This window comes from Pseudopipra pipra, chromosome 13, assembly GCF_036250125.1.
Source record: "Pseudopipra pipra isolate bDixPip1 chromosome 13, bDixPip1.hap1, whole genome shotgun sequence".
NCBI lineage: Eukaryota > Metazoa > Chordata > Aves > Passeriformes > Pipridae > Pseudopipra > Pseudopipra pipra.
Window position 1 is genome coordinate 2126757 of NC_087561.1, and position 13059 is coordinate 2139815.

The window sequence follows — 13059 nt, forward strand, 5'->3', positions numbered from 1 at the left end:
GCATGTCTCTCAACGACAGTGCTCTGCCCCCTCTCCAGCTCCCTTCTGAAAACCCCAGCTCCCTCCTGCTCGTCTGATTTAACAGTTGTTGATCTGCCTTGGTCTCTGGCCATGCTTGGCTGTGCTCAGCCATGTGGTTCTGAGAAATGCACAGCGAAGATTAATTTGGCCACAGGCTAATTTGGGTATATTTTAGGTCAGGCAGAAGCACAAACCTCATTCTTCTTCCCCCTCTGCAGATGCCTACACGAAGACAGAGGTGATCTACACCTGGACACTGGGGAAGGATAAATCCGTGGAAGTGGCAAAGGGTGGATCTCGCCTGAACCAGTACGACCTGCTGGGCCACGTCGTTGGGACAGAGATGGTTCGATCCAGCACAGGTACTTGTGGGACCATGGTGTGGTGCATGGGCTGAGCACATCCTGACATGAGATGGATCCGTGGGCTTGGAATGCCATGACTGTACTTCCACAGCACTTCCCAAGCCGTGTGCTGTTGGAGAAACCAGCTGGTGACATCTATAGCAGTCACCAAGAGGCAGTAAAGAGTTTAGTTTTAAGCGGTTTCCACTGAAAGAGCCTTATCATCCACAGTCTTCAGGAAAACTGATCTCAAGCATCTCAGTGTGATCTGTTGTGTGGAAAATTTGCCCCGCATTGTCCAGCTGGCCCGTGGTACTGTGGGTTCATTTGTCTTGGATTCCTTTCCAGCCCCTCAGGAGAGCGCTGCAGGCAGGGCAGGCGAAAGCAACATAATGTCCAGTGTGATTTTCACTGCATCTGCTTCCACAAATATTATCATAGCTAATAGAAGATTATCCCAAACAAATGTTTCCTCTGATTAATGACCAATATTAATCATCTTTCTCTCCCATCTGCTGCTCCTCCCTTCCCCTCTGAATCCAGGTACTGATAGCTTCTGTTATCTCATGTGTGTCTCTCATATTTCCTTTTTTTTCTTTTATTTTTTCTTCTGTATGCACCAGTAGTTCTCTCATTTGAGGATATTTCCTCTCTGGTGCACTTGATTTTAATAGTGTCTGTCTGTAACAACTCATTTCACCTCCCTTGGGGAAATGTGGGGAGCCCAGGGAACTAAATGTCATAATATCTGGCCCATCTCTCTACTTAAGTTGTAGTAAAATGCACAGATGAATAACCTGAAGTGGTAAGAAAGCTGCTAAAGGCTCCTGTGTGTAATGATTTAGCAGAGCCACGCACACAACATAAAGGCACAGTAATCCAACAAAATATCCAAAGCTTTGAGAGGAGGAATAGGACATTGAGGGAAAATAGGGACAGCTGCTTTTTTGGTTCACAGGCCAGACCTTTTAACAACAGAATTTGTCCTGATTTTTGAGATGGTTTAAGTGTGGCAAGGTGGAATATTTTCAGGACTATAAAAGAAAACAAAATCCTTTGTCCTAAAATCCTGCTGCAGCACTGGAGGGTGCCAGGCATGCCAGCCAGGAACAGGATTCCATTGCAGAGCTTGGAAGTTTGCTCAGGACAGACCTTTAGCGGCTCAGAGCTGGACGGGTGGGCAGCTGGAAGGCACGGGGGGCTCAGCATCTCTGACTGGCTGTCTCTGCAGGGGAGTACGTCGTCATGACCACACACTTCCACCTCAAGAGGAAGATCGGCTACTTTGTGATCCAGACCTACCTGCCCTGCATTATGACTGTCATCCTGTCCCAGGTCTCCTTCTGGCTTAACAGGGAATCAGTTCCTGCCCGGACGGTTTTTGGTGAGTCTGGGAGCTCAGGGGTGTCCTCTCATGTTGGGGGAGAAAGGCACCACAAATGAGGGGAAACAGACTTAAATCAGAGCTGGTCTTCTCCAGGCCTTGTCTGGCATCACTGAAGCTGCTGATGATTCCCCAGGATAGCTTTCAGTGTCTTCCCATTGCCCCTGCTTTCCCCAAATCACTGTGAAAATACTCCCGTCCCCATTTCTGCTAGAAGCCAAGCCATAAATGTTAACAGTAATCAAGGTATTGACCATCTAATTATATGCATTTGGCTGTGTCTGCTTCTCTGTACTGGCTTTTGAGTTGAGGAGATCATGGGTACATGGAGAGGCATTTGAAGCTCTACCTCTGAAATTGCTGATGTGCCCCTGGTCAAAGCTCCACATAACGAGTTCCTGGGCTGAGGCAGCATAACTGCACGGTGAATATAGTGTTATTATTTCCTTCAGCTGGTTTCAGATCCTCTCTCCAAGGCAAAGTGTCAGGCTGGCATGGCACATATATTAATAGCTTTTACAAACATTTAATAACAGAAGTGCTTTGTGCTTCCCTGTCGAGACCTTTAGCTGGGGATCTGCGCAGAGCAGGTGTGGTGCTGCAGGACTGTATTTCTTGGAAGTAACACTGCCCAGCAGATTCCACTTAACAGAGAGTATATTGGACAGAAGTCCCCAAGCAGAGAGGGGGTTTATATGGTACCACCTGCTTGTGTTTTTTAATAAGACAGAAATCATTTCAAAGATCATGAAGCATTTCCTCTGTGGCAAGAGTCGCGACGGAAGGACTCCCACAAGCCCAACCAGGCTGATGTCCTCCTTTCTGGAGCCTCTCCACTGGACCTTGTTCCTGTGCTGTGGACTGGAACGGGATGCAGGGAGGATCACAGATAGTTCTGCACCCTCCTAAATGAATTAGAAGGGATTTATTATGTTTTTTTGTGTTCACTGGGGATTGTGAAATGTAGGTCATGAACAAGCTTTAATATTTACAGGTGGCTCCAGCTTCACCCCATTAGCACAGAGTTGCCTTCCCTTGCCCACTAAGGCAAATCCCACAGAGATTCCCAGGGTGGAGGGCAAACCTAGGTTAGTATGGCCAGACTGGTTTGCAAGATCCAGACTGCAAGAGCTTCACTGAACAGTGGTAATGGTGAAGAAGAGGGGACACGGCCCCTCAGCAAACATCTTCTGCTCTTTCCATCCAACAGGGTGGAAAAGGGGGAGCTCAGACAGAAATCATGTGGAAAATAGGACCAGCTCAGGCATATAGAGAGTCATTGACGAAATTTCCTCACTCATCCCTCTGTGAATCCTTTGCAGCTGAACCCCACACCTGGACCCTGTGTCTGCCCAAGTCCCAGGAGGGCTCTTACATCAGCATCTGGAGTATCTGTGCACTCAGGACACCGGGGGCTTGATTCTCTCCTGTGTTATCCTGAGAATTGCAGGGAAATAGGTTTCCTCAAGCAGCAGCTCAGATTGAGCAGCAAAGAGCTGACTGAAAAATTAAAACCTACCTTTGTGAAAAATGTCTTCGCTCCCAAATTGCCTTGCTTTCCTATTAAGAAAATAATGAGAACTCCAATTGTTTATTCCTTTTTTTTTCCCCTCAGAAAGTATTGTCAACAATATTGAATTGAAACTCTTAAATTACCAGGAGTATGGCTTAAGGGAGCTGAAAATTAGTCAATACTTTTATAACATTTTTAATGCATTTTTAATTGAAAAGCACATTATTGGGGAAAATGGATAGCAATGGTTGCTTGCTTTAATGAAAAAAGCTTTAAAAGGCATTTTGCAACAGATCATCTTTTAATAAGTGTCACCCATTGGGACATTTATTCTGGCAGCTTGGGCCACAGCCTGGCTGAGCTGGTGGGACCCAGGATCCCAGGTGTCCATCCATGCAGGTCACAAGACACCATTTCCAAAATGTTGAGAGAGCCACACTGGATGAGCGGCCAGTTTCTGATCCTCCATGAGGTTCCCAACCATCTAGAAATAATAACAGTATTTTATTGTTTTGATTTTATTGCAAAAGCAACTTTAGAGGCTTCTCCATGGCATACTGTACATGAGGGAGCTGGCTCTAGGATCGTGCAGCTTACCCTGCCAGCAGGCAAGGAATTGAGTGCAGGTGCCTACCTGTGAGCTAGGACTCCTCTATGGTGAGCAGAGATCTTGCCAGTGGAGTTTGGGAAAGGTTAATCTCATCCTATTGAAATGTTTGCCATTGATTATGCCAAAAACTGAAACAGAGACAGCCTTGAGAAACCTGCAGTTGGCTCTGATTTGAGCAGGGTTTGGACTAACTGTTGCCCAGAGAAGCTGTGGCTGTCCCATCCCTGGAAGTGTTCAAGGCCAGGCTGGATGGAGCTTTGAGCAACCTGGTCTAGTGGAAAGTGTCCCTGCCCATGGCAGGGGGGGGGTTGTAACTAGGTGATCTTTAAGGTCCCTTCCAAACCAAACCATTCTGTGATTCTGTAATTCTGTGAAACTTCCTGCCAGCCTGGACTGGTTTGTTACTCCACGAATTGCACCACAGACCTGTGCTGGGTAAGACTCCCTTAACTGCAGCGGGAATGTGGCTCCCATGGCTTGGCAGGAGGCTCCTCATTTTACTGATGTATGAAACCAGCACGTGAGCTGAGAGAAACCGGGATGAGTGTCTGGTCTCACACCGTCCTCTGTGTCCTGCTGTGCTTCCACAGGTGTCACCACCGTGCTCACCATGACCACACTAAGCATCAGCGCAAGAAACTCGTTACCCAAAGTGGCGTACGCGACGGCCATGGACTGGTTCATAGCCGTCTGTTATGCCTTTGTGTTTTCTGCGCTGATCGAATTCGCCACCGTCAACTACTTCACCAAGCGCAGCTGGGCCTGGGATGGCAAGAAGGTGCTGGAGGCCCAAGAGTTGAAGGTCAGCCTGTGGCCAAGGCCCGGGGTGGGGAGGGGGCGGTGAAGAAGCGCTGCAGGAGGGAGCTGTGCCGGGCACAGCAGTGGGTAACGTGCAGCCCTGCAGCACTCGGGGGGCTGGACGCTACTCACTGCCCCTCCCAGCCCAGGTCTCAGCTGGAGCGGTTCTTGAGGGTCGGGCGATGGGGGGCAAGGGGGGCTTAGCTGTGTTTAGCTGGAGAGAAACCCCCAGGCATGGCTGCTTGCTTTTCCCTCTGTCCCCTGCACAGCCATTTGCCAGTGGAAACATGGATGTGTGCGTGTTCTGGGCTTGCTCTGCTGGTGGTCTTGTTCTCTCTTTGCTTCCCTCTCCAGCCCCAAACTAAACCCAACCCAACCCTCCAAACCCATTCTTTGTTGCTAGCATGCCACACAAACCCCAGTATGCCACAGGACAGCAGCCCCACCGGTGGGGACAGTCCTTATCCGCTGTGTCCCCTGGCTGTCCCCACCCTGGCTGGTGCAGCAGTGGGCAGGTCTGATGCTTGTGCTGTTGCCCACAGCTGCCAGCAGCTGCTGCCTCGTGAGCTCGGGCAAAGAGGGTGGGTGGGAAGCAAGCAATCACAAACAGCAACTGGCAGCAAATTAGTGCCTGGCATCACCCACGTTTTCCCTCCTCGCTTGGGATCAGCCTCTCTGGCAGCTTCCTTCCCGACAGCCACTGCTACCCCTGCTCGTGCCCCCCTCCCTCTGAGCTGATTTAATCTTGGCTGTGCAGAGAAATCGCTTACTGTAGCATGCTGCTCCTTGTTTATATTTATTGAATCAATTTGAAAATCAGCTTTGTCCTTGTTCTTGGTTCTGGAGCCTTTATGTTTTTTCTCCTTCGCATTTTGATGTGTTGCTTGAAATCGTTGTGGGGCTGTATGTAAATACCTGACAGAACTGCAGTAACTTTTTGGAAGACAGCAGCCAGTCATCTCTCTGGTGTGGAGGTCAAAGAAGGTGAACAGAAGCCTTATAGAGAGCCATCACTGGGTGTTGAATGCCTCTCTCTTGTCTTTCTTGGATTCTCTATCTGTTTGCTTTTGCAGCTGTGGTCTGAGCAACAGACCCATGGCAGAAAGCCTCCAGAGGAGGCCAGGTGATGGCCTTCCACTTCCATCATGAACAGTAATGCTAACCTGGGCTCTAGAGAAGAGAGAAGCCTTTCCTGAGTCATTGGCATGAGTGAAGAGTCAGAACAGGTCCTCAAAGCAACTGTATCCCTTTCAGGGATGGGCAAACAAGCACAAAATCAGGATTCAAACAGCCTTGGGCAATTATGTGAACTGGGCACAGCAGAAAAAGCAGTAAAGGCTCAAAAGTTCAGTTTGTCTGAAAAGAAGCGTGTTTATCAATTTATTCATTGACCCAGCACTGCAAGACTAACAGTGCTGAAACAATAGGGTAAGAGAATGCAGAATGTTTGTGCACATGGTAATCAAACAAGAAAACAAAGCAGGACCAGGAATGCTTCGGAGGGGGTGCTCTTTGTGAGCTTGCTGCAATTGGCATCAGCCTGGATGATCAGTAAGGACTCCAGATTTGTGGATGCTTTTTCAAGCTAACTCTAATCTCTGCTGTTGAAGGCAAACCCACTCCCAGTCTCTGCAGCTCACAGAGCTCCCCAAACAGTGATGGGCTTTCAGGGAGCTTAGGAATATGATGTGTCAACCTATTTGTTTTTCATCTTTATTCCAGTGAGTATTTCCAAGCAGTGAATTTGCTACGCAATGGAGGTGCCTCGTTGGCTCAGTTTCAGCCTTTAATTAGCTCTTCTTGAAACAATTGACAAGCCAGGTGGTTGAAGGCACAAAAGAAAGAGGAGGCAGAAGAATAACTATTGGCATTTTAAAGTGTTTGCATCAGGAGTAAAACTACCAGTGACAAGCCCAGGCTGGTCTCTGGAGATCCTTCTCCCCAGCCAAAAGCAATGCTCTTTATTGATGTGGTGGCAAGGATCCTCACTCCAGGTTTGATTGTTCCCTTGCACAAACATGAAAAAAAAAAAAACCCAAACAATGTAGGCAGCAGTGATGCTTCCCATCCCATTTGAGAGAAGTCACTACTGTGCAAAAGCTGCTGGTTGCTGACAGACACTCCCAGTGTGCTCATTCTCCCAGGGCTGGATCCGTTCTTTCTTTCTCCCCTTCAGCCAAACCATTGGTTTAGATGGGGACACCATGTTTTTTTGCAGGTATAATCTGACATGGTGGGCTAATCTGGGTGAATCACTGCTCTCTGCATCATAAAATCACGATGATGTTCTGGCTTTAGCCACAGTTGGGTTCTGGTTTTAGCTGGGAGTGACTCTGCATGTTCTCTGCAGTTCTCTAATGAAAGGCAGGCAGATATCACTATAGATGTCACCAAAAGCTCCCTTTAGCATGCACTCTGATAAGATTTGCCTAATGTTTCTTGGACCTAAAGATTTTCCAACCCTTTCTTGCCTGCCACCAGTACTTGCTAATTGTAGAAGAAGGATCTATTTTCTTTTGTGTGGTAAACTGGCTGCAACCAACCTAGAGGTGCAGATTAAACTGGAGAGAGGCATCTGGATCCAATGTGGAAAACTTGTCAGTAAAGATGATTTTTTAAAAAACATCATGAGGAGGAACATGTGAGATGGCAGTAATGGGAGGAGATGAGTGAGGGGACAAAGAAATTGTGAAAGGTGAGTGGTTTCAGTGGCCAGCAAAGCTCCCTATCTTGGGCATTCTCAAAATATCTTGTTAAAGGGATCCACTTCAGGACAGAAGGGCTATGTCTGAACAGAGTGAGATCCATCCATCCCATCCATCATCCCTTCCATAGGGGTGACCGTCTCTGGAGCCAGCAAGGTCACTTCTTGGGTGGCAGTGAGGATTCAGAGAGACAGCAATTAATGATGACTTTGCCACTGGGAAGCTGCAAGGATGACATGTACCAGTGAGTTTACCACAAAAAAGGTGTTGTCTGTTCCTCAGGATGGAAGGTGCTTTGGATCTTTGGAAGATGATTCCTTTAACCCACTTTTGCCTGCTATGCCACATCTGTGCATCAAATCTGATCTAGCTCTGTATCTGTGCTTGTCTGACATTGCCCTGAAATTCTGGGTGGCAAAAAGCAACAAAACCATACAAGTAGCTTCAGTCAGACACATGGAAACAAGGAAGAACACACTTTGGATGGAGGAATAATCCTGGATCTTAGTCCTTATCTTAAGACAATAATTCTTTAGTGCATGGTGAGGTTACATCCAGGCTTTTTATGTACTTCTCACATGTCTTTTCACTAAGAGAAAGCCACCAAAAGCATCCTCCAAACCTCTCTGTTGATGGTCATCATGATTTTCTTTTTTTGCATTTTGGAAGTGATGGGCATGATCCTCATCTGCATGAGGTGCCTTTTCTACTGACTGAGTAAAGCCTTGCTTTTTGTCCAACCCAGTCTTCAGCAATTCTCAGGTTTGTCCCTTGATCCAGGTCCCTTGGGAATCATTCTTCTTTCTCCTCTGTTTCTTTACATTTGTGGCATCTTTGTTAAGACCCTCTCCTTGCCAGCAGAATGGAACTGGAACCAACCTTGACAGGCCACCATTTTCAGCTGGTTTGAAGTCTTTCAGACCCATCCCTTATTTTTTCTGCCTCACTGTGGTAAATATGCTTTTGCTGGGACTTTCCCTTGCTGGCCATGCTCTGCAGTCTGTGTGTCCTTTGTTCTGCTGCACTTACAATCACCTCCATGATTTCCATCATGATCTCAGAGGTCTTTTCCAACCTAATTTGTCGTGTGATAGCACTGCAAGTGATTTATGTTCTCAGCACCTTCACTACAGTCCATGAATCAATCTTCAACAGCATTTCATCCTCTTACTCTCAACACTGTGTGGCATGTTGGGCTGATTATTAACTCTATCCAACCTCTGAGTCTTTCTCTGGTGATCCAGGGAGCACAAGATCATTGGACTCAGTCCCATGTAATCTAAATGAAGATATGGGAGGGATGAGTGATGCCAAAAGTTGCACCAGCAGCTGACAGTAACCTGGCATTGGCCTGCTGGTTCATGCAAGGCTGTGTTTTTCAGAGCCTTTGACTGCTCAGGGTCCAGGGCTCTTGGTGTAAAACACTTGGCTGCTGTTCCATGGTAGGAGCAAGTCTCTGCAGGGCAGAACTTTGGCTGGAGTGAGGAAGGAGTGACATGTTTGCTGGAACAGCAACTGCATTTGCTGGGCTTTGAATTATGGGATAGAAGTATGTCAGAGACTAGAGCTGCTTTGAGGTCATTTAAGTGACTTTTCTGTAGAATGACAAGTGGCAGCCACTTGGATTTCTCAAGTTCTGCAGATATTGGTGACCTTCAGAATTCAGATGGACAGTGCTTCCAACCCAGATTTCTAGCCAAGGAGCAGGTACAGAGAATGGAATCCCATGCAGACCATAGGCAGAACCAGTTGTTTCCATAATTTAGGGTTTCAGTCATTAGTTCCTCAATAGAGAGGCTTGAAGACAAGAAAATATTTAGCAAAAGTACTATTATTTTCCAGCATGTGTGTTGTTGAAGAACCTGTCAGACTGCAATATCCAGGGAGCAGATTTCTCTCTAGACCACTTTCACAGCTCTTTCCTAAGGAGAGCAGCACAGGGATATCTCTGTGCAGCAGTTCAGTCTCCCTGTGCCTAAACTGGGCCATAAATACAGGAGTTGCTTTGGAAACTAAATGTTTTAAATGGGACTAGTTTTCAAAGCAAATGTGGAGTTTCCTTCTGTTTATCCACTCTTCCTCCTGTTTCAGTAACTCCTCACAGATAAAAGGTGCAGGGTGGAGGCTGGAGGCTACTTTGCAGCTGACAGCAACAAGCACGTTTTGCTTTGTTTGATTGTCAAAATCTTGCCTGAAACATTTATTTATAAAGCACAGCCTAGCAAACAGCCTGCACCATTTCTTCTGACATCTCAGGAGCAGAACACAGCCAGAGCACACGTGTGCCTCGGTGTAGGCAGTGTATGCTCTGGGTGCTTCCAGCTTGGACCAGGGCAGAAGACTCCATAGGTGGTTGGGAAAAGGCCCTGGCTATAACTCACCTGAACAGCCTGATCTGAGGTCCAGAAAAGCCCAAATGGGTGCTTAGGGGCTCTGGATCACACTAATAGGAGCAGTAGCACACTGTCACCACCCACAGTGTTCAGATTTGCCTGACTTTACTGTTTCATCCAGCTGTTTTCAGGTGCCTTTAGCCAGGCACGATGGATCCACTCTAGGGCAGAAAAGCTGACCAGGTTGAAAATGTCATGTCACTTGGATTCATCCTATTCCTCTAATGAATAACATGGCTGATTAATACTAAGATAATCACAGTGCACTTCCAATTACATTCTGCAAACAACAATCTGTTTTTCATTTCATTACTGATTATTAATTATTTTATTACCTCCTCTAGCTGTGTTAATAAGTAATCATACTTAAGCATATTTTAATGTTTTAGAAGGTGAAACATCTTTAGCCCTTCATATGCTTCTTGTCAGCTCTTTAGCAGGAAAAGTTCACCCACTGTGCAGGGGGTACATGTCCACGTGTCTCTAATGACTGAGAATCAGTCACTCAGTTAATTGTTAAAGATCACAACAACCTCCCCCATAAAAGACCATGAATATGGTCCGATCAGTGGTTCAGTCTGATCTGGAGCCTCAAGATATTTAGACCTTCTCCTAACAGCAACCTAATTTCTGTAATTGCTGGCATTACTACAAGGCTGCAGGCCTGCTGTGGTGTTATTGGAGAGAGGTTTAAAGATTGCACAGGAGTCTGCTTTTAGTGTCTCTCTGAAAATCACCGTGGAAAATTCATTTCCGAAGGTAACCAGAAATATCCATGGTGATTGTAGTCACCTTTAAAATGGAAGTGCAGCACTGAAAGCTAAAGTCCTGGGAGTATCTCTGCAGAGCAGGCTGGGTGAATCTGGCCTTTCCAGCTCCCAGTGCTACCCATGATGGTGCCTGCCACCAGTTCCCAGGCCCTGGTGGGGAGCTGGACAGGTCCTGCTGGCTGCACATACTGCCCTTCTCCTGACGTGCTCCCTTCGTAGGTACCTTGCCAAGCAGCCCTGGAAAATGCCTGGATGAGCCCTACCCTGTGTTTCAGTTGCTTTGGAATAGAAAATGAGATCCAAAGGCACACCCTGTTCTGAGTTTAGATATCAGTCCCCCCAGGAGTCGTTGCTGTGTCTGGTGCTGGCTCTGGGTGTCATTGCAGTGGACACCCATGGAGTGCTGGGATGAGGAGGGTGCCTGATGAATACATTTCGTTCAGTGGCCTTCTCCTTGTAGACCTGGATTGCTTTACACATTATGGCCTGCAGTGCAGCTGGTCTCAGGTCCTTGACAGCAACAGGAAGACCCCCAGAGTGGGGGCAACACCTATCATGACTTCCTAGGTCCGTCCTCCTGTCCCTTCATCCTCATTAACATCTGAGCTGTCTCCAGCACTTTCCATCATCCTTCAGTACATCACGTCTGACACATAAGGGCCTCTCTTGCCGTTTGCTCTGCAAGTTTTCCTCCCTGCAGCATGGACAGCACAGTGTTTGGGAGGGGTGCACTCACCTCCTGTGATTTGTAGCAACCCTTAGGTATGAAGGTGAGATGAGAGGCTTCCCTCTGCCCTGTAGCACTGTGTCGAGCATTCCCAAAATCCAGGGCTTGTGCAAATGCCTTCCATCTGTTCTGTATCTTACCTGGGTAAGCCAGGAGGTGCTCTAAAGAGTTCCAGGAGCATTTTGAGCACCATGGTGTTAAATTGTGAGGTGTTCCTGTGAGGAACTCAGGGCACTGAGGCAGTGTATGAAATGGTGCAAAAATATTGCAGTGCTGTCATCCACATTCTTAAAGCCAGTGGCTGTCTGCCACAAAAAAAAAAAAAAATCAACCTGTAATCCTCTGCTGTCTCCTCCTCTCACCTGACCCAGGAAGCAGGTCAGCCAAGCAGAAAATCTAGTTCTTCCTCCAGGATGACCACGCAGGGTGTTAAAGAGTACGTTCCTGCATCACCTCTCCACAGCTGAACCTTACATGCAGCAAAAGCCACAGATGAGACAGAAAACAAGGAGTCTGCTCAGTTTGAGCCTGCATTCCTTTACACTGACCTTGCAGCTCTCAGCCAGGCTTGGAGTCACCTGACTGGGGCAGCTATTGCTCAGGTGCAGCAGCACACACCTTGTTACACCACTCCTCTGATCCCAGGGGCCACTGAGACACGAGCCCAGCTACGTGGCTTCAGTTCTTTGACTTCCAACAGGACCTGGGTGCCAGGCCAGGACCCCTCTGTGCTACATGCTGTATGCCAGGCTTACATGGACTAGCTGGTCCACCCTAGGCCAGCACATTCTTTTGCTCCAGCAGCCCTCAAGCGCCGGTGGTTATGGGTTCTGGCCATCTTCTCACCTCATCTTCCTTCCCTTCCACAATGCCGCCTTGGTCTCTTGCTCCTCACACCTTTTCCCACCTTCTCACCCGGACAAGCAGGTAAACTCAGAGGACAAAATGTTCTCCGTGCAATTTCCAGTCACTTTATCTCTATCATGTTGTGTCTTTTTGTTTTTTTTTTTCCCCTTCCACCTTCCCTAGAAAAAAGAGCCGGTGGCACTAGCGAAGAAAACCAACAACACCTACAACATTGTTGGCACCACCTATGCCCTCAACATTGCCAAGGACCCTGGCCTGCCCACCATCTCCAAGAGTGCTGCTGCCACTGCTACTGCCACCAACGTGCCCCCGAAGATGCCCCGCCTGGAGGAGAAGCTCCTGGAGAGTAAGAAGACGTACAACAGCGTCAGCAAGGTAGACAAGATGTCCCGCATCGTCTTTCCAGTCCTCTTTGCCATTTTCAACTTAGTCTACTGGGCCACGTATGTAAACCGGGAGTCAGCTATCAAAGGGATGATCCCCAAACAATAAAACCAGTCACACAAACCTTCCATCAGTGAGCATCATCCAAGCAGGAATTCTCCAGGGCTTCTTCTTTTCTCATTTTGTTTAATTATTATTGTTCATTTGGTATTATTATTATTATTATTATTATTATTATTATTATTATTATTATTATTATTATTCCTATTAGATCACTCTTTTATAATGTAAACAAAACTGTGATTTTAATTTAATCCCTATATACTTTAGTTTCGTTTACTTTGCCTCTGATGATGGGAGTTTAAAAAAAAAACAAACAAAAAACAAAGGGATCATAACAAGTTGTGCCTCTAACATCGTAAGTCTGCTGTCCCCCAAGTCACCCTGTGCTTCCATCTCTCCTCTGCCACCTCCTGTGGTCCCTACAGTCTTCATGCCACTGCCATTCCACATTTCACTGCTGTCCCCAGGGGCTGCTGCTCT

General features: G+C 47.2%; 1 protein-coding gene across 5 annotated transcripts in view; it reads left to right on the forward strand.

Moving 5' to 3' along the window:
* Window positions 1–12845, forward strand: part of GABRA3 (gamma-aminobutyric acid type A receptor subunit alpha3) — a 66534-nt gene extending 53689 nt beyond the window's left edge. For 4 of the 5 annotated variants that reach the window (XM_064669603.1, XM_064669599.1, XM_064669602.1 and 1 more), the window contains exons 7-10: window positions 240–383; window positions 1597–1749; window positions 4463–4698; window positions 12295–12845. In XM_064669603.1, the coding sequence (XP_064525673.1) occupies window positions 240–383; window positions 1597–1749; window positions 4463–4698; window positions 12295–12624 (863 nt within the window). In that variant the 3' untranslated portion in view covers window positions 12625–12845. The remainder of the gene's footprint in view (window positions 1–239; window positions 384–1596; window positions 1750–4462; window positions 4699–12294) is intronic. The other variant, XM_064669600.1, reaches the window with a different exon arrangement.
* Window positions 12846–13059: the final 214 nt, after the last annotated feature.